This window comes from Ranitomeya imitator, chromosome 6 (assembly GCF_032444005.1).
Source record: "Ranitomeya imitator isolate aRanImi1 chromosome 6, aRanImi1.pri, whole genome shotgun sequence".
NCBI classification, from domain to species: Eukaryota; Metazoa; Chordata; class Amphibia; order Anura; family Dendrobatidae; genus Ranitomeya; species Ranitomeya imitator.
The window spans coordinates 210,041,770-210,069,284 of NC_091287.1; the positions used below are offsets into that span (position 1 = coordinate 210,041,770).

At 44.1% G+C, this 27,515-nt stretch overlaps 1 protein-coding gene across 4 annotated transcripts in view; it reads right to left on the reverse strand.

Moving 5' to 3' along the window:
- The window catches only part of CTNND2 (catenin delta 2), a 2,169,946-nt gene that overhangs the window by 625,108 nt on the left and 1,517,323 nt on the right, over positions 1–27,515 (reverse strand). For all 4 annotated transcript variants that reach the window (XM_069730454.1, XM_069730453.1, XM_069730452.1 and 1 more), the window contains exon 16: positions 20,890–21,040. In XM_069730454.1, coding sequence (XP_069586555.1) covers positions 20,890–21,040 — 151 coding nt within the window. The remainder of the gene's footprint in view (positions 1–20,889; positions 21,041–27,515) is intronic.

Sequence of the window (27,515 nt, forward strand, 5' to 3'; positions counted from 1 at the left end):
GGTATCCGAGTTCCGCCAACGCCAGGCGGTCCTTGGTAGTGCTTTTAAGCGCGGGCACCTACAGCTTAGTAACCGGGTTCCAGCACCGTCAGCTAGTCCTCGGTCGTGCCATTGGCTCTTGCACACTGGGGCAACGCATCCGGGTTCCAGCACCGCCAGCTGGTTCTCGGCAGTGTTCTTGTCACAGGTACTCCCTCGTGCCAAGCCTGGTTTCAGCACCGTCAGCTGTTTCCGGGTTGTGTCAACTTCACTGAGACGCCTATGCTTGCCCCGTCGTGGTGCGGTCGAGTTAGCCAACTCCAGGGTGCCTCCAGTTTAGGAGCTTCCTATGTGGGCTGCGTGAACTGGTAGTCAAGGCTGGTTCTGTAGTGCCAGTAGGCCCAGCTCCCCCTGTAGGACTGTTGGGGTTCGGTAACTGCGGCTGCCTCGCGGCCTAGCTGTTCTCTCCTCTCCTGTGGGCCTTCGGGTCCACCACCTGGTTCCAGCACCGTCAGCTGGTTCCGGGCCGAGCCTTTGGCTTAGGTGCCTCCTCCTGGGTATCCGAGTTCCGCCAACGCCAGGCGGTCCTTGGTAGTGCTTTTAAGCGCGGGCACCTACAGCTTAGTAACCGGGTTCCAGCACCGTCAGCTGGTCCTCGGTCGTGCCATTGGCTCTTGCACACTGGGGCAACGCATCCGGGTTCCAGCACCGCCAGCTGGTTCTCGGCAGTGTTCTTGTCACAGGTACTCCCTCGTGCCAAGCCTGGTTTCAGCACCGTCAGCTGTTTCCGGGTTGTGTCAACTTCACTGAGACGCCTATGCTTGCCCCGTCGTGGTGCGGTCGAGTTAGCCAACTCCAGGGTGCCTCCAGTTTAGGAGCTTCCTATGTGGGCTGCGTGAACTGGTAGTCAAGGCTGGTTCTGTAGTGCCAGTAGGCCCAGCTCCCCCTGTAGGACTGTTGGGGTTCGGTAACTGCGGCTGCCTCGCGGCCTAGCTGTTCTCTCCTCTCCTGTGGGCCTTCGGGTCCACCACCTGGTTCCAGCACCGTCAGCTGGTTCCGGGCCGAGCCTTTGGCTTAGGTGCCTCCTCCTGGGTATCCGAGTTCCGCCAACGCCAGGCGGTCCTTGGTAGTGCTTTTAAGCGCGGGCACCTACAGCTTAGTAACCGGGTTCCAGCACCGTCAGCTAGTCCTCGGTCGTGCCATTGGCTCTTGCACACTGGGGCAACGCATCCGGGTTCCAGCACCGCCAGCTGGTTCTCGGCAGTGTTCTTGTCACAGGTACTCCCTCGTGCCAAGCCTGGTTTCAGCACCGTCAGCTGTTTCCGGGTTGTGTCAACTTCACTGAGACGCCTATGCTTGCCCCGTCGTGGTGCGGTCGAGTTAGCCAACTCCAGGGTGCCTCCAGTTTAGGAGCTTCCTATGTGGGCTGCGTGAACTGGTAGTCAAGGCTGGTTCTGTAGTGCCAGTAGGCCCAGCTCCCCCTGTAGGACTGTTGGGGTTCGGTAACTGCGGCTGCCTCGCGGCCTAGCTGTTCTCTCCTCTCCTGTGGGCCTTCGGGTCCACCACCTGGTTCCAGCACCGTCAGCTGGTTCTGGGCCGAGCCTTTGGCTTAGGTGCCTCCTCCTGGGTATCCGAGTTCCGCCAACGCCAGGCGGTCCTTGGTAGTGCTTTTAAGCGCGGGCACCTACAGCTTAGTAACCGGGTTCCAGCACCGTCAGCTGGTCCTCGGTCGTGCCATTGGCTCTTGCACACTGGGGCAACGCATCCGGGTTCCAGCACCGCCAGCTGGTTCTCGGCAGTGTTCTTGTCACAGGTACTCCCTCGTGCCAAGCCTGGTTTCAGCACCGTCAGCTGTTTCCGGGTTGTGTCAACTTCACTGAGACGCCTATGCTTGCCCCGTCGTGGTGCGGTCGAGTTAGCCAACTCCAGGGTGCCTCCAGTTTAGGAGCTTCATATGTGGGCTGCGTGAACTGGTAGTCAAGGCTGGTTCTGTAGTGCCAGTAGGCCCAGCTCCCCCTGTAGGACTGTTGGGGTTCGGTAACTGCGGCTGCCTCGCGGCCTAGCTGTTCTCTCCTCTCCTGTGGGCCTTCGGGTCCACCACCTGGTTCCAGCACCGTCAGCTGGTTCCGGGCCGAGCCTTTGGCTTAGGTGCCTCCTCCTGGGTATCCGAGTTCCGCCAACGCCAGGCGGTCCTTGGTAGTGCTTTTAAGCGCGGGCACCTACAGCTTAGTAACCGGGTTCCAGCACCGTCAGCTAGTCCTCGGTCGTGCCATTGGCTCTTGCACACTGGGGCAACGCATCCGGGTTCCAGCACCGCCAGCTGGTTCTCGGCAGTGTTCTTGTCACAGGTACTCCCTCGTGCCAAGCCTGGTTTCAGCACCGTCAGCTGTTTCCGGGTTGTGTCAACTTCACTGAGACGCCTATGCTTGCCCCGTCGTGGTGCGGTCGAGTTAGCCAACTCCAGGGTGCCTCCAGTTTAGGAGCTTCCTATGTGGGCTGCGTGAACTGGTAGTCAAGGCTGGTTCTGTAGTGCCAGTAGGCCCAGCTCCCCCTGTAGGACTGTTGGGGTTCGGTAACTGCGGCTGCCTCGCGGCCTAGCTGTTCTCTCCTCTCCTGTGGGCCTTCGGGTCCACCACCTGGTTCCAGCACCGTCAGCTGGTTCCGGGCCGAGCCTTTGGCTTAGGTGCCTCCTCCTGGGTATCCGAGTTCCGCCAACGCCAGGCGGTCCTTGGTAGTGCTTTTAAGCGCGGGCACCTACAGCTTAGTAACCGGGTTCCAGCACCGTCAGCTAGTCCTCGGTCGTGCCATTGGCTCTTGCACACTGGGGCAACGCATCCGGGTTCCAGCACCGCCAGCTGGTTCTCGGCAGTGTTCTTGTCACAGGTACTCCCTCGTGCCAAGCCTGGTTTCAGCACCGTCAGCTGTTTCCGGGTTGTGTCAACTTCACTGAGACGCCTATGCTTGCCCCGTCGTGGTGCGGTCGAGTTAGCCAACTCCAGGGTGCCTCCAGTTTAGGAGCTTCCTATGTGGGCTGCGTGAACTGGTAGTCAAGGCTGGTTCTGTAGTGCCAGTAGGCCCAGCTCCCCCTGTAGGACTGTTGGGGTTCGGTAACTGCGGCTGCCTCGCGGCCTAGCTGTTCTCTCCTCTCCTGTGGGCCTTCGGGTCCACCACCTGGTTCCAGCACCGTCAGCTGGTTCCGGGCCGAGCCTTTGGCTTAGGTGCCTCCTCCTGGGTATCCGAGTTCCGCCAACGCCAGGCGGTCCTTGGTAGTGCTTTTAAGCGCGGGCACCTACAGCTTAGTAACCGGGTTCCAGCACCGTCAGCTGGTCCTCGGTCGTGCCATTGGCTCTTGCACACTGGGGCAACGCATCCGGGTTCCAGCACCGCCAGCTGGTTCTCGGCAGTGTTCTTGTCACAGGTACTCCCTCGTGCCAAGCCTGGTTTCAGCACCGTCAGCTGTTTCCGGGTTGTGTCAACTTCACTGAGACGCCTATGCTTGCCCCGTCGTGGTGCGGTCGAGTTAGCCAACTCCAGGGTGCCTCCAGTTTAGGAGCTTCCTATGTGGGCTGCGTGAACTGGTAGTCAAGGCTGGTTCTGTAGTGCCAGTAGGCCCAGCTCCCCCTGTAGGACTGTTGGGGTTCGGTAACTGCGGCTGCCTCGCGGCCTAGCTGTTCTCTCCTCTCCTGTGGGCCTTCGGGTCCACCACCTGGTTCCAGCACCGTCAGCTGGTTCTCGGCAGTGTCTTTTGCTCTTGTACCTTCTGCTCCCCATCCTGGTTCCAGTACCGTCAGCTGGTTCCGGGCAGAGCCTTTGGCTTAGGTGCCTCCTTCTGGGTATCCAAGTTCCACCAATGTCAGGTGGTCCTTGGTAGTGCTTTCAGGCACGGGTACCTCCTGCTTAGTAACCGGGTTCCAGAAACGTCAGCTGGTCCTTGGTAGTTCCATTGGCTCTTGGACATTCGGCTACCCATCCGGGTTCCAGTACCGTCAGCTGGTTCTCGGCAGTGTCTTTTGCTCTTGTACCTTCTGCTCCCCATCCTGGTTCCAGTAACGTCAGCTGGTTCCGGGCAGAGCCTTTGGCTTAGGTGCCTCCTTCTGGGTATCCGAGTTCCGCCAACGTCAGGCGGTCCTTGGTAGTGCTTTTTAGCACGGGTACCTCCTGCTTAGTAACCGGGTTCCAGTAATGTCAGCTGGTCCTCGGTAGTTCCATAGGCTCTTGAACCTTCGGGTAGCCATCCGAGTTCCAGTTCCATCAGCTGGTTCTTGGCATTTTCTCAGCCTTCTTGTACCTTCTGCTACATTTCCAAGTTGAAGACCCTAACGTCGACAACCCGGAAGACCACCCCGATGACGACGACCCGGAAGACCACCCCGATGATGACGACGACGACGACGGCGGAGACGACGACGGCGGAGACGACGACGGCTGAGACGACGACGGCGGAGATGACGACACTGGAGACGACGACCCTGGAGACGACAACATGGAAGACCGAGAAGCAGAAGAACAAGAGGCTGCAGAACAAAGAGCAGAAGAACATTAAGCATAAGACTTAATATCAGAGCAAAAGATATTATCTAAATTATATGCAGAAGAAGACTAAGCAGTGTATGGGGGTGAGTCCGTTCCTCCTCGTGGTGCCCCTGGATAAAGCCTGATGCTGCAGGCCAAACTGAACGCGGACAAATGTAACTTTTGTGACTGGCAGAACGGAAGGTGTAATCTTCCAACTTTTATAGATAACAACTACGGGAATGCCTGTCACAAATGAGAATATGATGAAGAAGTAGAATAGGAAGAATAATAACAGTGGAATAAAAAGAATATGTAGAATAGGAAGAATAATAATAGTTGAAGAAAATGAATATGAAGAATGTAATAAAAAAAAAAAAATAGGTAGAAGATGAAGAAGAAGATGAATAAGGTGAAGAAGTTGATGTCAAAGATGCTGATGATGATGAAGATGAAAGTGTGGGAAAAGAAAAAAAAAAAAAGAAAAAAAAGAAGGGGAAGGGCGTGGAATAGTGAAACATCAATATCTGACAAAATAAAAAAAAATTACATAGTCAATATCTTTTTCAATCCGAACGTCTTTAAAAAAAAAACAAAACATGCTATTCTATTTGATTGGACTAATCCTCATTGCCTTTAATGTCTCCGCCACCTCCCCCATACATCCTACATTATTCTTAGTTGTTTTCCTTCATGTAGAATGAACCTACAAGGAAAGAAAGGGTTTATTTTAATTCCGATATTTTGGTCCCATTGACTTGCATTGGGATCGGGTATCGGTATCGGCGATATCCGATATTTTTTGAATATCGGCCGATCCAAACCGATACCGATACTTTCCGATATCGGAAGGTATCGCTCAACACTAATGACGAGGAAAAAGCTAACATATTAAACACCTTCTTCTCCACGGTATTCACGGTGGAAAATGAAATGCTAGGTGAAATCCCAAGAAACAATGAAAACCCTATATTAAGGGTCACCAATCTAACCCAAGAAGAGGTGCGAAACCGGCTAAATAAGATTAAAATAGGTAAATCTCCGGGTCTGGATGGCATACACCCACGAGTACTAAGAGAACTAAGTAATGTAATAGATAAACCATTATTTCTTATTTTTAGGGACTCTATAGCGACAGGGTCTGTTCCGCAGGACTGGCGCATAGCAAATGTGGTGCCAATATTCAAAAAGGGCTCTAAAAGTGAACCTGGAAATTATAGGCCAGTAAGTCTAACTTCTATTGTTGGTAAAATATTTGAAGGGTTTCTGAGGGATGTTATTCTGGATTATCTCAATGAGAATAACTGTTTAACTCCATATCAGCATGGGTTTATGAGAAATCGCTCCTGTCAAACCAATCTAATCAATTTTTATGAAGAGGTAAGCTATAGGCTGGACCACGGTGAGTCATTGGACGTGGTATATCTCGATTTTTCCAAAGCGTTTGATACCGTGCCGCACAAGAGGTTGGTACACAAAATGAGAATGCTTGGTCTGGGGGAAAATGTGTGTAAATGGGTTAGTAACTGGCTTAGTGATAGAAAGCAGAGGGTGGTTATAAATGGTATAGTCTCTAACTGGGTCGCTGTGACCAGTGAGGTACCGCAGGGGTCAGTATTGGGACCTGTTCTCTTCAACATATTCATTAATGATCTGATAGAAGGTTTACACAGTAAAATATCGATATTTGCAGATGATACAAAACTATGTAAAGCAGTTAATACAAGAGAAGATAGTATTCTGCTACAGATGGATCTGGATAAGTTGGAAACTTGGGCTGAAAGGTGGCAGATGAGGTTTAACAATGATAAATGTAAGGTTATACACATGGGAAGAAGGAATCAATATCACCATTACACACTGAATGGGAAACCACTGGGTAAATCTGACAGGGAGAAGGACTTGGGGATCCTAGTTAATGATAAACTTACCTGGAGCAGCCAGTGCCAGGCAGCAGCTGCCAAGGCAAACAGGATCATGGGGTGCATTAAAAGAGGTCTGGATACACATGATGAGAGCATTATTCTGCCTCTGTACAAATCCCTAGTGAGACCGCACATGGAGTACTGTGTCCAGTTTTGGGCACCGGTGCTCAGGAAGGATATAATGGAACTAGAGAGAGTACAAAGGAGGGCAACAAAATTAATAAAGGGGATGGGAGAACTACAATACCCAGATAGATTAGCGAAATTAGGATTATTTAGTCTAGAAAAAAGCCGACTGAGGGGCGATCTAATAACCATGTATAAGTATATAAGGGGACAATACAAATATCTCGCTGAGGATCTGTTTATACCAAGGAAGGTGACGGGCACAAGGGGGCATTCTTTGCATCTGGAGGAGAGAAGGTTTTTCCACCAACATAGAAGAGGATTCTTTACTGTTAGGGCAGTGAGAATCTGGAATTGCTTGCCTGAGGAGGTGGTGATGGCGAACTCAGTCGAGGGGTTCAAGAGAGGCCTGGATGTCTTCCTGGAGCAGAACAATATTGTATCATACAATTATTATGTTCTGTAGAAGGACGTAGATCTGGGGATTTATTATGATGGAATATAGGCTGAACTGGATGGACAAATGTCTTTTTTCGGCCTTACTAACTATGTTACTATGTTACTATGTTACCTGTATTAATTGCACCTATTTGAACTTGTTACCTGTATAAAAAAAACGCCTGGCTACACACTCAGTCACACTAAACTCTCCACCATGGCCAAGACCAAATAGGTGTCTAAGGACTCCAGGGACAAAACGGTGGACCTGCACAAGGCTGGAATCAGCGTCGGACTGGAGCATCTTGGGCCCACCAGAGAAAATCATTCTTGGGGCCCATTATGTAGCTATATAGAAATAAATACAAGTTCACCAATTGTGCGGTAAAACACGCTAATACCAGGGTATAATATAAGGTGTTACACTTCTTAATTATGTATCAGGGCTTGGGGTAGTCCCATCATAGAATTTAATGTATCCCCCTCACAAAATATAATGCAGCCCCCCTCATAGAATCTAATGTAGCCCCCTCATAGAATATAAAGTAGCCAACTCATAGAATCTAATGCAGCCCCCCATTGAATATAATGCAACCAGCCTCATAGAGTATTATGCAACCCCCTCATAAGGTAGAATGCGGCCCCCCCCCATAGAATATAATGTAGCCCCCTCCTAGGGTATAATGCAGCCCCCTTATATAGTATAATACAGGCCCCCAGAATATAATATAGCCCCCTCAGAGTATAATGCAGATCCTACATACAATAGAATGCAGCCGCCCTCACATAGTATAATGCAGCCTCTCATAGAATATAATGTAGCCCCCTCAGAGTATCATGCTGCCCCCTTCATAGGGTATCATACTGCCCCCATAGGGAATAATGCTGCCCCCATCATAGGGAATAATACTGCCCTTCTCATAGGGAATAATGCTGCCCCCATAGGGTATAATGCTGCCCCCCTCATAGGGTATAATGCTGCCCCCCATGTGGTATAATGCTGCCCCAGACTCACTGATATATAAAAATAAACACAATAGTCACCTCTCCTCCTCACTCCCACTCTGCTTCCGGTGGTGGCTCTGCTCCGATGTCAGGAGCTGAGCTGCAGTCGGCCTCACACATAGCAGATACGCAATGAAGTGACGTCACTGCGCACCCGCTGTGTGTCAGAGGCGAGGGGAATTATGGGAGACGGAGCGTCATATGACGCTCTATCCTCCATTAATGCGCGCTGGGGGGCTGCGCTGAAGACGGGTCCCCCTGGCTTAGGGCCCCATAGCAGCCGTGTGGGCTGGGGGGCCCCTGAGGGAGAGGAGGCGGGGGCCCTGGTCTGTGGACCCTGATAGCGGGAAGTGTTAGCTGCAGCATGCGGCTAACGCTGCCTGCTATTATAGGGAAATGAATTCACTCCTCTCCACACCCATGGGGGCGTGGGGAAGTGTGAATATTAATTTCACTTTAGCGGCGGGAACAGGCTTAGGCGACCTGTCACCCGCTGCTGTTCCGCTGGCGCCTGGGGCCCCATAACAGCTGCCTGGGGTGCTGCTGTTAGCGACACCCCACTGGCTGGGGGCCCCTGGAGCAGCGGTGGCCCTTGGCAGCTGCTATCAGGGCCTGGGTCCACCGGAGCATCCTCCAGTTCTCCGGTGGCCCATCCGACCCTGGGCATAATGATTAGAAAATGGAAGAAACACAAAATGGCTGACAATCTTCCTTGGTCTGGGGCCAATGCCCCAAACATTATCTTTAGTAACACACGATGCCATCATGGATTAAAATCCTGTAAGTCACACAAAGTCTCCCTGCATACACCAGCTCATGTCCAAGCCCATTTGAAGTTCGCCAATGACCATCTGCATGATCCAGAGGAGTCAGATGAGATCAAAATAGAACTTTTTGGTATCAACTTCACTCGCTCTGTTTGGAGGAAGAAGAAGGATCAGTACAACCTAAGATCATTGTTCCAACTGAGAAAGATGTTGAGAAATCATACTTTAGGGTGCTTTTCTGCAAAGGGGACAGGACAACTGCACCATATTAAAGGAAGGATGGATGGGATCATACATTTTGAGATTTTGGCAAACAACTTCCTTCCCTCAGTAAGAGCATTGAAGATGGATCATGGCTGGGTTTTCCAGTATGACAATTTGGGCAACTAAGGAGTGGCTCTCTAAAAAGCATTTAAAGGTCTTGGAGTGGTCATGCCAATCTCCATACCTGACCAAGATAGAAAATCTTTGGATGAAGCTGAAACTCAATGTTTCCCAGCGACAGCCCTAAAACCTGAAAGATTTGGAGAAGATCTGTATGGGTGGGCCAAAATCCCTACTGCAGTGTGTGCAAAAAGATTTCTTACCAAATAGTAAGTTCTGTTTTTCTATTACATCAAATACTTATTTCATGCAATAAAATACTAATTTATGTAAAAATCATACAATGTGGTTTTCTGGATTTTTTTTAAGATTCTCTCTTAAGATTCTCTCAGTTGAAGTGTATGTATGATAAAAATTACAGTTCTCTCCATTCTTTGTAAGTGGGAAAACTTGCAAAATCGGCAGTGTATCAAATGCTTATTTTCCCCACTTTATGTGGTGGTAATATGTGGTCTTATCATATTTGCTCCTTGTCTGTAGTATTATTCGGTTACTATGTGGTGGTAATATGTGGTCTGGTTATGGTGTGGTGGTATCTGTCCCTGTATGTTACATAGTTACATAGTGACATAGTTATTAAGGTTGAAGGAAGACTATAAGTCCATCTAGTTCAACCCATAGCCTAACCTAACATGCCCTAACATGTTGATCCAGAGGAAGGCAAAAAAAAAACCCATGTGGCAAAGAGTAAGCTCCACATTGGGGAAAAAAATTCCTTCCCGACTCCACATACGGCAATCAGACTAGTTACCTGGATCAACACCCTATCAAGGAATCTAGTGTATATACCCTGTAACATTATACTTTTCCAGAAAGGTATCCAGTCCCCTCTTAAATTTAAGTAATGAATCACTCATTACAACATTATACGGCAGAGAGTTCCATAGTCTCACTGCTCTTGCAGTAAAGAATCCGCGTCTGTTATTAGCTTAAACCTTCTTTCCTCCAAACGCAGAGGATGCCCCCTTGTCCCTGTTTCAGGTCTATGATTAAAAAGATCATCAGAAAAATGTCTAGTGATGGCAGACAAAATGTCTAGTGATAAAAATTCCCAATTAAATGTCACCTGCTTAACCCAGCAGGAAGTGTGGCGGCGTCTAAAAATCACTAAAATTGACAAATCTCCGGGCCCGGATGGGATACACCCTCGAGTACTGCAGGAATTAAGTACAGTCATTGATAGACCATTATTTTTAATCTTTAAAGACTCCATAATAACAGGGTCTGTGCCACAGGACTGGCGTATAGCAAATGTGGTGCCAATATTCAAAAAGGGGACAAAAACTGAACTCGGAAATTATAGGCCAGTAAGCTTAACCTCTACTGTGGGTAAAATACTGGAGGGCATTCTAAGGGATGCTATACTGGAGTATCTGAAGAGGAATAACCTCATGACCCAGTATCAGCACGGGTTTACTAGGGACCGTTCATGTCAGACTAATTTGATCAGTTTCTATGAAGAGGTAAGTTCCAGATTGGACCAAGGGAACCCAGTGGATGTAGTGTATATGGACTTTTCAAAAGCTTTTGATACGGTGCCACACAAAAGGTTGATACATAAAATGAGAATAATGGGGATAGGGGAAAATATGTGCAAGTGGGTTGAGAGCTGGCTCAGGGATAGGAAACAAAGGGTGGTTATTAACCCTGCTGTTCTGTTGGTCAAAAATGACCGACTTTGAACTTCAATATTCTTTAAAATATTCAAGATGCGGCTCTGAAACCCGTGGCCGACCGACCCATCCTCATTTAAGTCAATCAACCACAAGTTTCAGAACCGCATCTTGAACACCCCAAAAAATACCAAAGTTCAAAATAGGTCTCCCCAGACCGAACAGAACAGCAGGGTTAATGGAGCACACTCGGACTGGGTAGCGGTTAGCAGTGGGGTACCACAGGGGTCAGTATTGGGCCCTCTTCTTTTTAACATATTTATTAATGACCTTGTAGGGGGCATTCAGAGTAGAATTTCAATATTTGCAGATGACACTAAACTCTGCAGGGTAATCAATACAGAGGAGGACAATTTTATATTACAGGATGATTTATGTAAACTAGAAGCTTGGGCTGATAAATGGCAAATGAGCTTTAATGGGGATAAATGTAAGGTCATGCACTTGGGTAGAAGTAATAAGATGTATAATTATGTGCTTAATTCTAAAACTCTGGGCAAAACCGTCAATGAAAAAGACCTGGGTGTATGGGTGGATGACAAACTTAAATTCAGTGGCCAGTGTCAGGCAGCTGCTACAAAGGCAAATAAAATAATGGGATGCATTAAAAGAGGCATAGATGCTCATGAGGAGAACATAATTTTACCTCTATACAAGTCACTAGTTCGACCACACTTAGAATACTGTGCACAGTTCTGGTCTCCGGTGTTTAAGAAAGACATAGCTGAACTGGAGCGGGTGCAGAGAAGAGCGACCAAGGTTATTAGAGGACTGGGGGGTCTGCAATACCAAGATAGGTTATTACACTTGGGGCTATTTAGTTTGGAAAAACGAAGACTAAGGGGTGATCTTATTTTAATGTATAAATATATGAGGGGACAGTACAAAGACCTTTCTGATGATCTTTTTAATCATAGACCTGAAACAGGGACAAGGGGGCATCCTCTGCGGTTGGAGGAAAAAAGGTTTAAGCATAATAACAGACGCAGATTCTTTACTGTAAGAGCAGTGAGACTATGGAACTCTCTGCCGTATGATGTTGTAATGAGTGATTCATTACTTAAATTTAAGAGGGGACTGGATACCTTTCTGGAAAAGTATAATGTTACAGGGTATATACACTAGATTCCTTGATAGGGCGTTGATCCAGGGAACTAGTCTGATTGCCGTATGTGGAGTCGGGAAGGAATTTTTTTCCCCAATGTGGAGCTTACTCTTTGCACATGGGTTTTTTTTGCCTTCCTCTGGATCAACATGTTAGGTTAGGCTATGGGTTGAACTAGATGGACATATAGTCTTCCTTCAACCTTAATAACTATGTAACTATATGTAAGAAAGGTCTTTGTACTGTCCCCTCATATATTTATACATTAAAATAAGATCACCCCTTAGTCTTCGTTTTTCCAAACTAAATAGCCCCAAGTGTAATAACCTATCTTGGTATTGCAGACCCCCCAGTCCTCTAATAACCTTGGTCGCTCTTCTCTGCGCCCGCTCTAGTTCAGCTATGTCTTTCTTATACACCGGAGACCAGAACTGTGCACAGTATTCTAAGTGTGGTCGAACTAGTGACTTGTATAGAGGTAAAATTATGTTCTCCTCATGAGCATCTATGCCTCTTTTAATGCATCCCATTATTTTATTTGCCTTTGTAGCAGCTGCCTAACACTGGTCACTGAATATGAGTTTGTCATCCACCCATACACCCAGGTCTTTTTCATTGACGGTTTTGCCCAGAGTTTTAGAATTAAGCACATAATTATACATCTTATTACTTCTACCCAAGTGCATGACCTTACATTTATCCCCATTAAAGCTCATTTGCCATTTATCAGCCCAAGCTTCTAGTTTACATAAATCATCCTGTAATATAAAATTGTCCTCCTCTGTATTAATTACCCTGCAGAGTTTAGTGTCATCTGCAAATATTGAAATTCCACTCTGAATGCCCCCTACAAGGTCATTAATAAATATGTTAAAAAGAAGAGGGCCCAATACTGACCCCTGTGGTACCCCACTGCTAACCGCTACCCAGTCCGAGTGTGCTCCATTAATAACCACCCTTTGTTTCCTATCCCTGAGCCAGCTCTCAACCCACTTACACATATTTTCCCCTATTCCCATTATTCTCATTTTATGTATCAACCTTTTGTGTGGCACCGTATCAAAAGCTTTTGAAAAGTCCATATACAGTACACTACATCCACTGGGTTCCCTTGGTCCAATCCGGAACTTACCTCTTCATAGAAACTGATCAAATTAGTCTGACATGAACGGTCCCTAGTAAACCCGTGCTGATACTGGGTCATGAGGTTATTCCTCTTCAGATACTCCAGTATAGCATCACTTAGAATTCCCTCCAGGATTTTACCCACAGTAGAGGTTAAGCTTACTGGCCGATAATTTCCGAGTTCAGTTTTTGTCCCCTTTTTGAATATTGGCACCACATTTGCTATACACCAGTCCTGTGGTACAGACCCTGTTATTATGGAGTCTCTAAAGATTAAAAATAATGGTTTATCAATGACTGTACTTAATTCCTGCAGTACTCGAGGGTGTATCCCATCCGGGCCCGGAGATTTGTCAATTTTAGTGATTTTTAGACGCCGCCGCACTTCCTGCTGGGTTAAGCCGGTGACATTTAATTGGGAATTTTTATCACTAGTCATTTTGTCTGCCATGGGATTTTCTTGTGTAAATACTGATGAAAAAAAGTCATTTAGCATATTGGCTTTTTCCTCATCCTCATCCACCATTTCACCTAGACTATTTTTAAGGGGGCCAACACTATCATTTTTTAGTTTCTTACTATTTATGTAGTTAAAGAATATTTTAGGATTATTTTTACTCTCTCTGGCAATGAGTTTCTCTGCTCAATCTTTGCTGCCTTGATTTGCTTTTTACAGAATTTATTTAATGTTTTGTATTTATTTAATGCCTCCTCACTACCTACTTCCTTTAATTCTCAAAAATGCTTTCTTTTTGTCACTTATTGCGCCCCTTACAGCTCTATTTAGCCATATTGGTTTCCTCCTATTTCTGGTATGTTTATTCCCATACGGTATATACTGTGCACAGGTCCTATCCAGGATGCTAATAAATGTCTCCCATTTTCTTTGTGTATTTTTGTGTCTCAGGATATCGTCCCAGTTAATTGCACCAAGATCCTCTCTCATCCGTTGGAAATTTGCCCTCCTGAAGTTTAGTGTCCTTGTAAGCCCTCTACTACAAATCTTACTAAAGGATACATGAAAACTTATTATTTTGTGATCACTATTTCCCAAGTGACCCCCAACCCTTACATTTGCTATGCGGTCTGGCCTGTTGGTTAATATTAGGTCTAGCAGTACCCCCCTTCTTGTTGGGTCCTGAACCAGTTGTGAAAGGTAATTGTGTCTCATAGTTGTCAAAAACCGATTACCTTTGCTGGAACTGCAGGTTTCTGTTCCCCAATCTAATTCAGGGTAGTTGAAGTCCCCCATAATAATGACTTCTCCTTGAGTTGCAGCTTCATCTATTTGCTTTACGAGGATATTCTCCATTGCTTCCATTATTTTTGGAGATTTATAACAAACCCCTATCAGTAATTTATTATTTTTCCCCCTCCCCTTATCTCCACCCACAGGGATTCTACATTTTCATTAAATTCACCTATATTATCACGCAGGAAGGGTTTTAAGGACAATTTTACATACAGACACACCCCTCCCCCTCGCTTATCTGTACGGTCATTTCTGAACAGGCTATAGCCCTGCAAGTTAACAGCCCAGTCATGGCTCTCATCCAGCCACGTTTCAGATATATGTATGTGGTATTATCCACGCACTATGGGGTGGTAATATGTGGTCTGGTCATGATGTGATGGTATTTGTTCCTTGTATGTGGTATTTTGGTCACTGTGGTGATAATGTCATCTGGTCATGGGGTAACAATATTTGCTCCTTGTATGTGGTAATATGTGATCTGGAATTGGTGTGATGGTATTTGTCCCTTGTATGCTATAGTATTGACCATTTTAAAAAATATACATGCACATCCCCTTAAAGAATAAAAAAAAAAAAAATATATATATATATATATATATATATATTGTTTTGGCCAAAACAAAAGCTGCTGGCTATCTATGATATGGTATTTTATGGAAACTGTTAGGCCATGTCCACACGTTGCGGATTTTACAGCGGATCCGCAGCATTTTTGACGCTGTGGATCTGCAGCAGTTTCCCATGCAGTTTACAGTACCATGTAAACCTATGGTAAAGCCAATCCGCTGTGCACATGCTGCGTAAAAAAATGCGCGGAAACACAGCGTTGTTTTTTCCACAACATGCCAATTCTTTGCGTGTATTTGCAGCGTTTCTGCACCCATTGACTAGCATTGATTCGGGCACATCCGCAGCAAAACTGCAGATGTAAAAAAGTTCTGCGATTTAGCTGTGGGTGAAACGTTGCAGATCGGGAGGAGGGAGTGTGGGGGCGGAGTGTGGGCGGTGACTGTGTGCATGTATGTGTGTGCGGGCGGGGTCTGCGGGCTGTTAGTGGGTCTGTCTGTGCATCTGCGGGGCTGTCGGGAGTCTGTGCGGGGCTGTCGGGGGTCTGTGTGGGGCAGTCAGGGGTCTGTGCGGGGCTGCCGGGATATCTGCGGAGCTGTCAGGGGTCTGGCGGGGCAGTTGAGGGGTCTGTGCGGGGCTCTCTGGGGTCTGTGTGGGGCTGTGTGGGGTCTGCTGAGGCTGTCGGGAGTCTGTACGGGGCACTCTAGGGTCTGTGCGGGGTTGCCGACGGTCTGCCGGGGCTGTCAAAGGTCTGTGCGGGGCTGTCAGGGGTCTGTGTGGGGCTGTCAGGGATCTGTGGGATGTCCGGGGTTTGCGGGGCTGTGCTGGGGGTCTTTGTGTGTTTGTGTGTGTGCGCGTGCAGGCATCGTCCGATGGGACTACAAGTCCCATCGGGCAATGCCTGCTACACAAAAGCCAATGATGGGACAGTAGTAGTCCTATCATCCGGCTAATGTGTTGAATGTAAAAAAAAAAAACACATACAGTACATACAACTTATAACAAGTACATACAACATACAGTACATACAGCATACAACATATGACATACTGTACATACAACATACAACAGAACATGCAAGATACAACATACAACAGTAACATAAAACATATGACATACAGTACATACAACACTACATATAACAGATGACATATTGTACATACAAAATACAACAGAACATACAACATAAAACAGTACATACAACATATGACATACAGTACATTCAACATACAACAGTACATACAACATACAACATCACATACAACATACAAAAGTACATACTACATACAACATATGACAGTACATACAACATACAAGAGTACATACAACAGTACATACAACATATGACATACAGTACATACAACATACAGCAGTACATACAGCAGTCAGTACATAGAACATGCAACAGTACATACAACATATGACATACTGTACATACAACATAAAACAGTACATACAACAGACAACATACAACAGGACATACAACATACAACAGTAGATACAACATATGGCATACAGTATATACAACATACAACAGTACATACAACAGTATATACAACATACAACAGTACATACAACATATGACAACAGTACATACAACATACAACAGAACATACAACATACAACAGTACATACAACATACAACAGTACATACAACATATGACAAAATACATACAACATATGACATACAGTACATACAACAGTGCATACAACATACAGCAGTACATACAACATACAACATAACATACAACAAACAACAGTACATACAAACATTACATACAATATACAACAGTAAACACAACATACAACATACAGTAGATACAGTACATACAACACTTACATATAGACATACAGTACATATATACAGTACATACAACAGTACATACAACATAGAATAGTACATACACAACACATACAGTACATAAAACAGAGTACATACTCACCATCACATTGATCCCCGAAGCCTTTGCTCACCTGTAAAAATATTAAAATAATAAACAAACAATATACTCCCTGATCCACAGAAATCCAATTAATACGAGTGTCCCACGATGATCTCCCGTGGACAGCAGCCATATCATCTGATGCGACCGCTCTCCAGAGGCTCCGACGATACAATTACAGAGGGTATCCATCCGCACTGTATTCTTCCGCCTCTGTGAGAAATAGTCCCTACTCTCACTTGTGGCACTGCTGTGTGGGAAAATTCCCACACAGCTTTGCCATAAAGTGAGACCAATGAAGTCACGTAACCTCTTCAGTGATGCACTGCAGGAGCCATTGTGTCCCGTCAGTGTGTCACTGGAGGCCTATAGAGTGGTGACATCACCCGATGTCACTGTTCTATAGGGGAGATTGTCGTGGGACACTCGTTATTAATTGGACTAAGACGGAAAGTGAGTATACAGTTGGTTAATTATTTTTAATTTTTTGCAGGTGATCGTAGTATGGTAAGTATGTTGAAAATAAGAATATTAAAATACTTTTTTCTGGCTGTGTCTTTTTTTAACTCTTTCACTACAATAGCATTAGTAATGGATAGGCATCTTATTGATGCCTCTCCATTATTAACCGGACTTAATGTCACATTACAATAGCAAGGTGACATTAACCCCTTATTACCCCCATATACCACTACTACAGGGGAGTGAGAAGAGAGGGGCTAAGAGCCAGAATTGGCGCATCTTACAGATGCACCATCTCTGGGGCAGCTGGGGGCTGGTATTTGTAGCCCAGGGGGGGCACATATTCATGGCCCCTCTCTAAGCTATGAATATCAGCCCACAGCTGTATGCTATATAAGATATAGGGGGACCCCATGTCATTTTTTTTGGGTGGTCCCCCTAATTTAATAGCCAGTAAAGGCTACGCAGACAACTGCGGGCTGATATTCATAGCCTGGGAAGGGGCCTTGGATATTACCCCCTTGCCAGGCTACAAATATTGGCCCCTGGCCATTGGCTTTCCCCCTCTGGCGCAGAAAATTGCTTGGAAGCCCACACCATTTTTTCCCCTTTTTTTTAATTAAACAGGTTTATTAATCAACATCGGCCTTGCTATTATATATCTATGGATATATCTATAGATAGATAGTTATATCTATAGATACAGTTATATGAAAAAGTTTGGGCACCCCTATTAATCTTAAGCTTAATGTATTATAAAAATTGTATTTTTTCCAGAGCCTTTTTACTACAAGTAACATGGAAGCCACTTATATTGTCAGTAACAAAGGGCAGACCTGAGTGTGGACTGCATTTACTTTGGGGTTTCCATCACAAAACTGTGGCGGACCGTGTTTTTATGCCCGCCTAAATAGAGAGACACTGCTGGATCACAGGCCAAACAGTGTCCATAGTGACTCCATCTGCCTCATTATAGTCAATCTTCCAAAGGGGGTTGGGTCTAAATAACATACAGTTGTATGAAAAAGTTTGGGCACCCCTATTAATCTTAAGTTTAATGTTTTATAAAAAAATTTTTTTTGCAACAGCTATTTCAGTTTCATATATCTAATAACTGTTGGACACAGTAATGTTTCTGCCTTGAAATGAGGTTTATTGTACTAACAGAAAATGTGCAATCTGCATTCAAGTAAAATTTGACAGGTGCATAAGTATGGGCACCCTTATCATTTTCTTGATTAAATACTCCTACCTACTTTTTACTGACTTACTAAAGCACTTTTTTTGGTTTTCTAACCTCATTGAGCTTTGAACTTCATAGCCAGGTGTATGCAATCATGAGAAAAGCTACTTAAAGTGGCCACTTGCAAGTTGTTCTCCTGTTTGAATCTTCTCTGAAGAGTGGCATCATGGGCTCCTCAAAACAACTGTCTAATGTCTGAAAACAAAGATTATTCAACATAGTTGCTCAGGGGAAGGATAAAAAAAGCTGTCTCAGAGACTTAACCTGTCGATTTCCACTGTGAGGAACATAGTAAGGAAACGGAAGAACACAGGTACAGTTCTTGTTAAGGCCAGAAGTGGCAGGCTAAGTAAAACATCAGAAAGGCAGAGAAGAAGAATGGTGAGATCAGTCAAGGACAATCCTCAGACCACCTCCAAACTGAAATAGCTGTTGCAAAAAAAAACAATTTTTATAAAACATTAAGCTTAAGATTAATAGAGGTGCCCAAACTTTTTCATATAACTGTACATAGATAAATCTATCCATATATCTGGCTACTTTCACACATCAGGTTTCTGCCGTCAGGCACAATCCGGCGAGTTTTGGAAAAAATGGATTCCTTTTTTTCCTCCGGATCCGTTTTTTTTTATCATAGAGTTGTATTAGCGCCTGATTGCGCCTGATGGAAAAAGCTCAAGAAAAGGATATGCACAAACTGGGATCAACCATATACAATAAATTTTATTTTAACATATCATTACAAAAAAGGCAATAAACAGGACACACAATTAAAAACATTTAAAAACCAAACAGACCAACCCTCATCCTCCAGGACTAAATAATGAAGATCAATATATATGAACATACAAATTGTACACAGGGCATGAGATCAAAATAGCAAGTTCACATAATCCCAAACGGTCACCACAATCAATAGAATGCTGCACCCCCTCTTGGACTTTCCTTTGTCGGCTACCCCCTCGTATACTTCAGCCCTCCTAAGGGGTATACGTATTTGTGTACTTGCTTTTCTGGCAACCCCTTCCTTTTAGTACCCTGGCTACCAAGGGACTGGCTCTGTAGTGATCAGGATCCGACCCTATATTGGGTGATGTATTATATGGGTTGTCAGTATTAAGGTGTGTAGCAGGTGTGCTTATATATGGTGCAGCATTCTATTGATTGTGGTGATATTTATGCACTTTTTTCTCATGCCTGCTCCCTTATTAGGGGCTACAGATCACATTTAGCAACTGTAATAGTAGGGGTCTAGACGGGTGGTAGCACGGGGCTTTGAGCATTTCTACTGTGACCGTTTGGGATTATGTGAACTTGCGATTTTGATCTCATGCCTTGTGTACCATTGGTATGTTCATATATATTGATCTTCATTATTTAGTCCTGGAGGATGAGGGTTGGTCTGTTTGGTTTTTAAATGTTTTTAATTGTGTGTCCTGTTTATTGCCTTTTTTGTAATGATATGTTAAAATAAAATTTATTGTATATGGTTGATCCCAGTTTGTGCATATCCTTTTCTTGTGCTTTTTCTGTTACTGTTTATATGCACGTGGCTGAAGGCCTTTATATTATGTGCGGTGCCCGCCTTCCTTTGTTGATTGTATTGATTGCGCCTGATGGCCTCACGTTTCATCTGTTTTTTGATGGATCCGTCAAAAAAGCTGTTTCCAGCAGACGAAGAAAACTTACAGAGGATATATAGATCTAGCTATTCATATATCTATAGATCTATCTATCTATATTTATATCTATCTATTATCTATCTATCTATATGTCTGTGTGTGTAATAGAGTGTGGGTTGGACAAATGTAAAAGAGGAGGTTGGACAAGAAATTACATCACAATTTTTTTTTGCTTAACAATACATCTTTATTTTGCTTTAAAAAATGTACCAAAAACGCGCAAAAAAAAAAATGCACCAAAAATGCTTAAAAAACGCATTAAAAACACCTGCGTTTTCTGCCAAGAGATGCAGAATCTGCACAAAAAATTCCAGAGGCAAATCCGCAACATGTGCACATACCCTGAGACTCTGCTCAGTCTCCACAGTAGCTCCACCTCCACCCCACATACAGTATGCTCACAAATGTGTTCTGAAGATCAGACTTTGTTCTGCCAGTTCTTTAAATAAAGCCAGTCACCCACTCACACCGGATTGTCATCCCATGGCTTGAAAATACCATAATCAAATTTAATCTTCCAATTATTTGCTAACTCTAATGGTTTACATACTTATGTCAAGATAGATAGATAGAATGTGAAGTGCTATGAAATTACCAGGCTTTTCGCACAGTATCCATGTCATTAGCCAGTTCATTTTCAATGTTTATAAAGGATGGAAATACTGTAGTATTCAACTGTATTGTAACAGAATATTTACCTATAAGTTCTTTATTTCTCACATCCAAGGCCATATTCCTTAAAGCAGTTGCAACTGCACATACCACTCTATCATTATCAATTCGAAGGAGCTCAACTAAAATTGGCAAACCTTTTTCTTTGCGGACCGCAGCTCGAATGTAAATAGACCACTGCAAAAAGTAAAAGAGAATACATTATGTTCTAGTAAAATATTTAACAGCAATCACATGCAAAGTTACAAAACAGAAAATGCAACAAGATTAGAACTGTTACCTTCACAGTGTGTATTCTGAACTCAAAGACATGCTTAAAGTTGATATATGAGATGTGCTGCACTGAGAGGTGAAAGGATCCAATAAATAACGAAACTCATGAGACTAGTGTATAGCTTCAATGCTGCTACCGTGTTTCTCCAAAAATAAGAAGGGGTCTCATATTATTTTTTGCTCTAAAAGATGCATTAGGGCTTATTTTCAGAGGATGTTCTCTTTTGTTACCATGAGCTACACTCCACATTTAGTCTCGAACAAAAAAAAGAACATTTATTCAAATATAATCTTGTCATCACATTCTGTAACATCACCATAACTCTCCAAACCTTGAATTCCATCATGAATTTCTTGAGAACCCATTTTCTTTTACCATGTACTGTACAACAATATACATTAACCCCTTAAGCCCCGAGGGTGGTTTGCACGTTAATGACCGGGCCAATTTTTACAATTCTGACCACTGTCCCTTTATGAGGTTATAACTCTGGAACGCTTCAACAGATCCCAGTGATTCTGACAATGTATTCTCGGGACATATTGTACTTCATGATAGTGGTAAAAATTATTTGATAGTACCTGCGTTTGTTTGTGAAAAAAACGGAAATTTTGCCAAAATTCTGAAAATTTCGCAATTTTCCAACTTTGAATTTTTATGCATTTAAATCACAGAGATATGTCACACAAAATACTTAATAAGTAACATTTCCCACATGTCTACTTTACATCAGCACAATTTTGGAACCAAATTTTTTTTTCGTTAGGGAGTTATAAGGGTTAAAATTTGACCAGCAATTCCTCATTTTTACAACACCATTTTTTTTGGGGGGACCACATCTCATTTGAAGTCATTTTGAGGGGTCTATATGATAGAAAATACCCAAGTGTGACACCAGTCTAAAAACTGCACCCCTCAAGGTGCTCAAAACCATATTCAAGAAGTTTATTAACCCTTCTGGTGCTTCACAGGAATTTTTGGAATGTTTAAATAAAAATGAACATTTAACTTTTTTTCATAAAAAATTTACTTTAGCTCCAATTTGTTTTATTTTACCAAGGGTAACAGGAGAAAATGGACCCCAAGAGTTGTTGTACAATTTGTCCTGAGTACACCGATACCCCATATGTGGGGGTAAACCACTGTTTGGGCGCATGACAGAGCTCGGAAGCGATGGAGCGCCATTTGACTTTTCAATGCAAAATTGACTGGAATAGAGATGAGACACCATGTTGCATTTGGAGAGCCCCTGATGTGCCTAAACATTGAAACCCCCCACAAGTGACACCATTTTGGAAAGTAGACCCCCTAAGGAACTTATCTAGAGGTGTGGTGAGCACTTTGACCCACCAAGTGCTTCACAGAAGTTTATAATGCAGAACCGTAAAAATAAAATATCATATTTTTTCACAAAAATTATCTTTTCGCCCCCAATTTTTTATTGTTCCAAGGGTAAGAGAAGAAATTGGACCCCAAAAGTTGTACAATTTGTCCTGAGTACGCGGATACCTCATATGTGGAGGTAAACCACTGTTTGGGCGAATGGGAGAGCTCGGAAGGGAAGGAGCGCCGTTTGACTTTTCAATGCAAAATTGACAGGAATTGAGATGGGACGCCATGTTGCGTTTGGAGAGCCACTGATGTGCCTAAACATTGAAACCCCCCCCAAGTGACACCATTTTGGAAAGTAGACCCCCTAAGGAACTTATCTAGAGGTGTGGTGAGCACTTTGACCCACCAAGTGTTTCACAGAAGTTTATAATGCAGAACCGTAAAAATAAAAAATCATATTTTTTCACAAAAATTATCTTTTCGCCCCTAATTTTTTATTTTCCCAAGGGTAAGAGAAGAAATTGGTCACCAAAAGTTGATGTACAATTTGTCCTGAGTACGCTGATACCCCATATGTGGGGGTAAACCACTGTTTGGGCGCATGGGAGAGCTCAGAAGGGAAGGAGCGCCGTTTGACTTTTCAATGCAAAATTGACAGGAATTGAGATGGGACGCCATGTTGCATTTGGAGAGCCACTGATGTGCCTAAACATTGAAACCCCCCCACAAGTGACACCATTTTGGAAAGTAGACCCCCTAAGGAATTTATTTAGATGTGTTTTGAGCGCTTTGACCCACCAAGGGCTTCACAGAAGTTTATAATGCAGAGCCGTAAAAATAAAACAAAAATTTTTTCCCACAAAAATTATTTTTTAGCCCCCAGTTTTGTACTTTCCCGAGGGTAATAAGAGAAATTCGACCCCAAAAGTTGTTGTCCAATTTGTCCTGAGTGTGCTGATACCCCATATGTGGGGGGAACCACTGTTTGGCCGCATGGGAGGGCTCGGAAGGGAAGGAGCGCCATTTGGAATGCAGACTTAGATGGAATGGTCTGCAGGTGTCACATTGCGTTTGCAGAGCCCCTAGTGTACCTAAACAGTAGAAACCTAAACAGTAGAAACCATTTTGGAAAGTAGACAGCCTAAGGAACTCATCTAGATGTGTTGTGAGAGCTTTGAACCCCCAAGTGTTTCACTACAGTTTGTAACGCAGAGCTGTGAAAATAAAAAAATTTTCCCCAAAAAATTGTTTTTTAGCCCCTAGTTTTGTATTTTCCCGAGGGTAAGAGGAGAAATTCGACCCAAAATGTTGTTGTCCAATTTGTCCTTAGTGCGCTGATACCCCATATGTGGGGGTAGACCACTGTTTGGGCGCATGGGAGAGCTCAGAAGGGAAGGAGCGCCGTTTGACTTTTCAATGCAAAATTGACAGGAATTGAGATGGGACGCCATGTTGCGTTTGGCGAGCCACTGATGTGCCTAAACATTGAAACCCCCCAAGAAGTGACACCATTTTGGAAAGTAGACTCCCTAAGGAATTTATCTAGATGTGTTTTGAGCGCTTTGAACCACCAAGGGCTTCACAGAAGTTTATAATGCAGAGCCGTAAAAATAAAACAAAAATTTTTTCCCAGAAAAATTATTTTTTAGCCCCCAGTTTTGTATTTTCCCGAGGGTAAGAAGAGAAATTCGACCCCAAAAGTTGTTGTCCAATTTGTCCTGAGTGTGCTGATACCCCATATGTGGGGGGGAACCACTGTTTGGCCGAATGGGAGGGCTCGGAAGGGAAGGAGCACCATTTGGAATGCAGACTTAGATGGAATGGTCTGCTGGTGTCACATTGCGTTTGCAGAGCCCCTAATGTACTTAAACAGTAGAAACCCCCCACAATTGACCCCATATTGGAAACTAGACCCCCCAGGGAACTCATCTAGATGTGTTGTGAGAACTTTGAACCCCCAAGTGTTTCACTACAGTTTATAACGCAGAGCCTTGAAAATAAAAAATCTTTTTTTCCCACAAAAAATATTTTTTAGACCCCAGTTTTGTATTTTCCCAAGGGTAACAGGAGAAATTGGATCCCAAAAGTTGTTGTCCTGTTTGTCCTGAGTACGCTGATACCCCATATGTTGGGGTAAACCCCTGTTTGGGCACACGGGAGAGCTCGGAAGGGAAGGAGCACTGTTTTACTTTTTCAACGCAGAATTGGCTGGAATTGAGATCGGACGCCGTGTCGCGTTTGGAGAGCCCCTGATGTGCCTAAACAGTGGAAACCCCTCAATTATAACTGAAACCCTAATCCAAACACACCTCTAACCCTAATCCCAACAGTAACCCTAACCACACCTCTAACTCTGACACACCCCTAACCCTAATCCCAACCCTATTCCCAACTGTAAATGTAATCTAAACCCTAACCGTAACTTTTGCCTTAACCCTAACCCTAACTTTAGCCCCAACCCTAACTGTGGCCCCAACCCTAACCCTAGCTCTAACCCTAACCCTAGCCCTAACCCTAGCCCTAACCCTAACCCTAGCCCTAACCCTAGCCCTAACCCTAGCTCTAACCCTAACCGTAGCCCTAACCCTAACCCTAGCCCTAACCCTAGCCCTAACCCTAGCCCTAACGGGAAAATGGAAATAAATACATTTTTTTAATTTTTCCCTAACTAAAAGGGGTGATAAAGGGGGGTTTGATTTACTTTTATAGCGGGTTTTTTAGCGGATTTTTATGATTGGCAGCCGTCACACACTGAAAGACGCTTTTCATTGCAAAAAATATTTTTTGCGTTACCATATTTTGAGAGCTATAATTTTTCCATATTTTGGTCCACAGAGTCATGTGAGGTCTTGTTTTTTGTGGGACTAGTTGATGTTTTTATTGGTAACATTTTCGGGCACGTGACATTTTTTGATCACTTTTTATTATGATTTTTGTGAGGCAGAATGACCAAAAACCAGCTATTCATGAATTTCTTTTGGGGGAGGCGTTTATACCGTTCCGCGTTTAGGTAAAATTGATAAAGCAGTTTTATTCTTTGGGTCAGTACGATTACAGCGATACCTCATTTAAATCATTTTTTTTATGTTTTGGCGCTTTTATACGATAAAAACTATTTTATAGAAAAAATAATTATTTTTGCATCGCTTTATTCTCAGGACTATAACTTTTTTATTTTTTTGCTGATGATGCTGTATGGCGGCTCATTTTTTGCGGGACAAGATGACGCTTTCAACGGTACCATGGTTATTTATATCTGTCTTTTTGATCGCGTGTTATTCCACTTTTTGTTCGGCAGTATGATAATAAAGCGTTGTTTTTTGCCTCGCTTTTTTTTCTTACGGTGTTTACTGAAGGGGTTAACCAGTGGGCCAGTTTTATAGGTCGGGTCGTTACGGACGCGGCGATACTAAATATGTGTACTTTTATTGTTTTTTTATTATTTAGATAAAGAAATGTATTTATGGGAATAATATATATATTTTTTTTTCATTATTTAGGAATATTTTTTTTTATTTTTTTTACACATTTGGAAACATTTTTTTTTACTTTTTTACTTTGTCCTAGGGGGGGACAGTACAGATCGTGATCTGCCAGTTTGCACAGCACTCTGACAGATCACCGATCTGTCTGAGAGCAGTGCAGCGTTACCAAGTGCCTGGTCTGAGCAGGCACTTGGTAAGCCTTGGTAAGCCGCGGCCATCTTGGATCCGGGTCCAGCAAGGAGGAAGGAGGTAGGAGACCCTCGCAGCAACGCGATCACATCGCGTTGCTGCGGGGGGCTCAGGGAAGCCCGCAGGGAGCCCCCTCCCTGCGCGATGCTTCCCTATACCGCCGGCACATCGCGATCATGTTTGATCGCGGTGTGCTGTGGGTTAATGTGCCGGGGGCGGTCCGTGACCGCTCCTGGCACATAGTGCCGGATGTCAGCTGCGATAGGCAGCTGACACCCGGCCGCGATCGGCCGCGCTCCCCCCGTGAGCGCAGACGATCCCCTATGACGTACTATACCGTCGGTGGGAATTAAAGCCCACCCCACCTCGACGGTATAGTACGTCATATGGGATTAAGGGGTTAACCTGTGTTTATGAACAAATATTAACATTTATTCAAACACACTCATGTTATCGTTATCATCTTATGGAAATCATTATAACTTTCAAAACCCTCAATTCTATCATGAATTTCTTGTCACTCTGTTGTCTTTAGAATCATTGGCCATAATTTCTCATGTCTAGCAATAGTGCTTTGCTTAAATCAGCACCTCTTGTCCATGCAGCTATGATGTCATAGAAGGGGACAAAATTTAGGTGATAGACTGGTTAAATCAGATATTGGGACATCTAAAGTCTCAATCCAACAGACCTTGAGCACACCCCGGAATGAAAATTTTCCATGTCTGGGCTGTGTTAGCTGTAACAATATGCTGAAAGGGGAATACTTTTATCACCCTCATACGGGTAAAAAGATCTTTTTAAAGAAACGTTACACCTGCACCTCGAGCTTTGTAGTCTATATGATTACGTGCCCATGTGGTTTTTTATACGTGGGTGAGACCACAATGGAGGTGAAGGCCCGTATCAGTAAACACAAAAGTACCATCAGGACAGGACTTACTGATTTGCCAATCCCTAAACATTTTCTGGACAATAAACATTTGGTAAACCAATTACATTTTAGGGTGATTGACAGTGTCCCGACCCTAGAGGAGGAGACAGGTTATTGATACTTAGAAAAAAGGAGATGAGATGGATTTATACATTGGGTTCTTTACAACCCAGGGGTCTAAATTTGGATTTTAACCTGCAGGCATGTATCCCCAAATAATTATATTTCCCCTCTAGGGTGTAGCAGAGTCACCAGTGGTTTGTTATTTTTAGTGCATTTGACATTTTATTATGTGTGACTTTATATTTTTTGTATTTTTCCTGATATAGGTAATTGATGTGACAGTCGGTGGACGGTCCATGGGAGATTCTTGGTAAATGCTATGATTATGGCCTTTCTGGAAATGAATACCCGTATATACTTGAGTATAAGCCGACC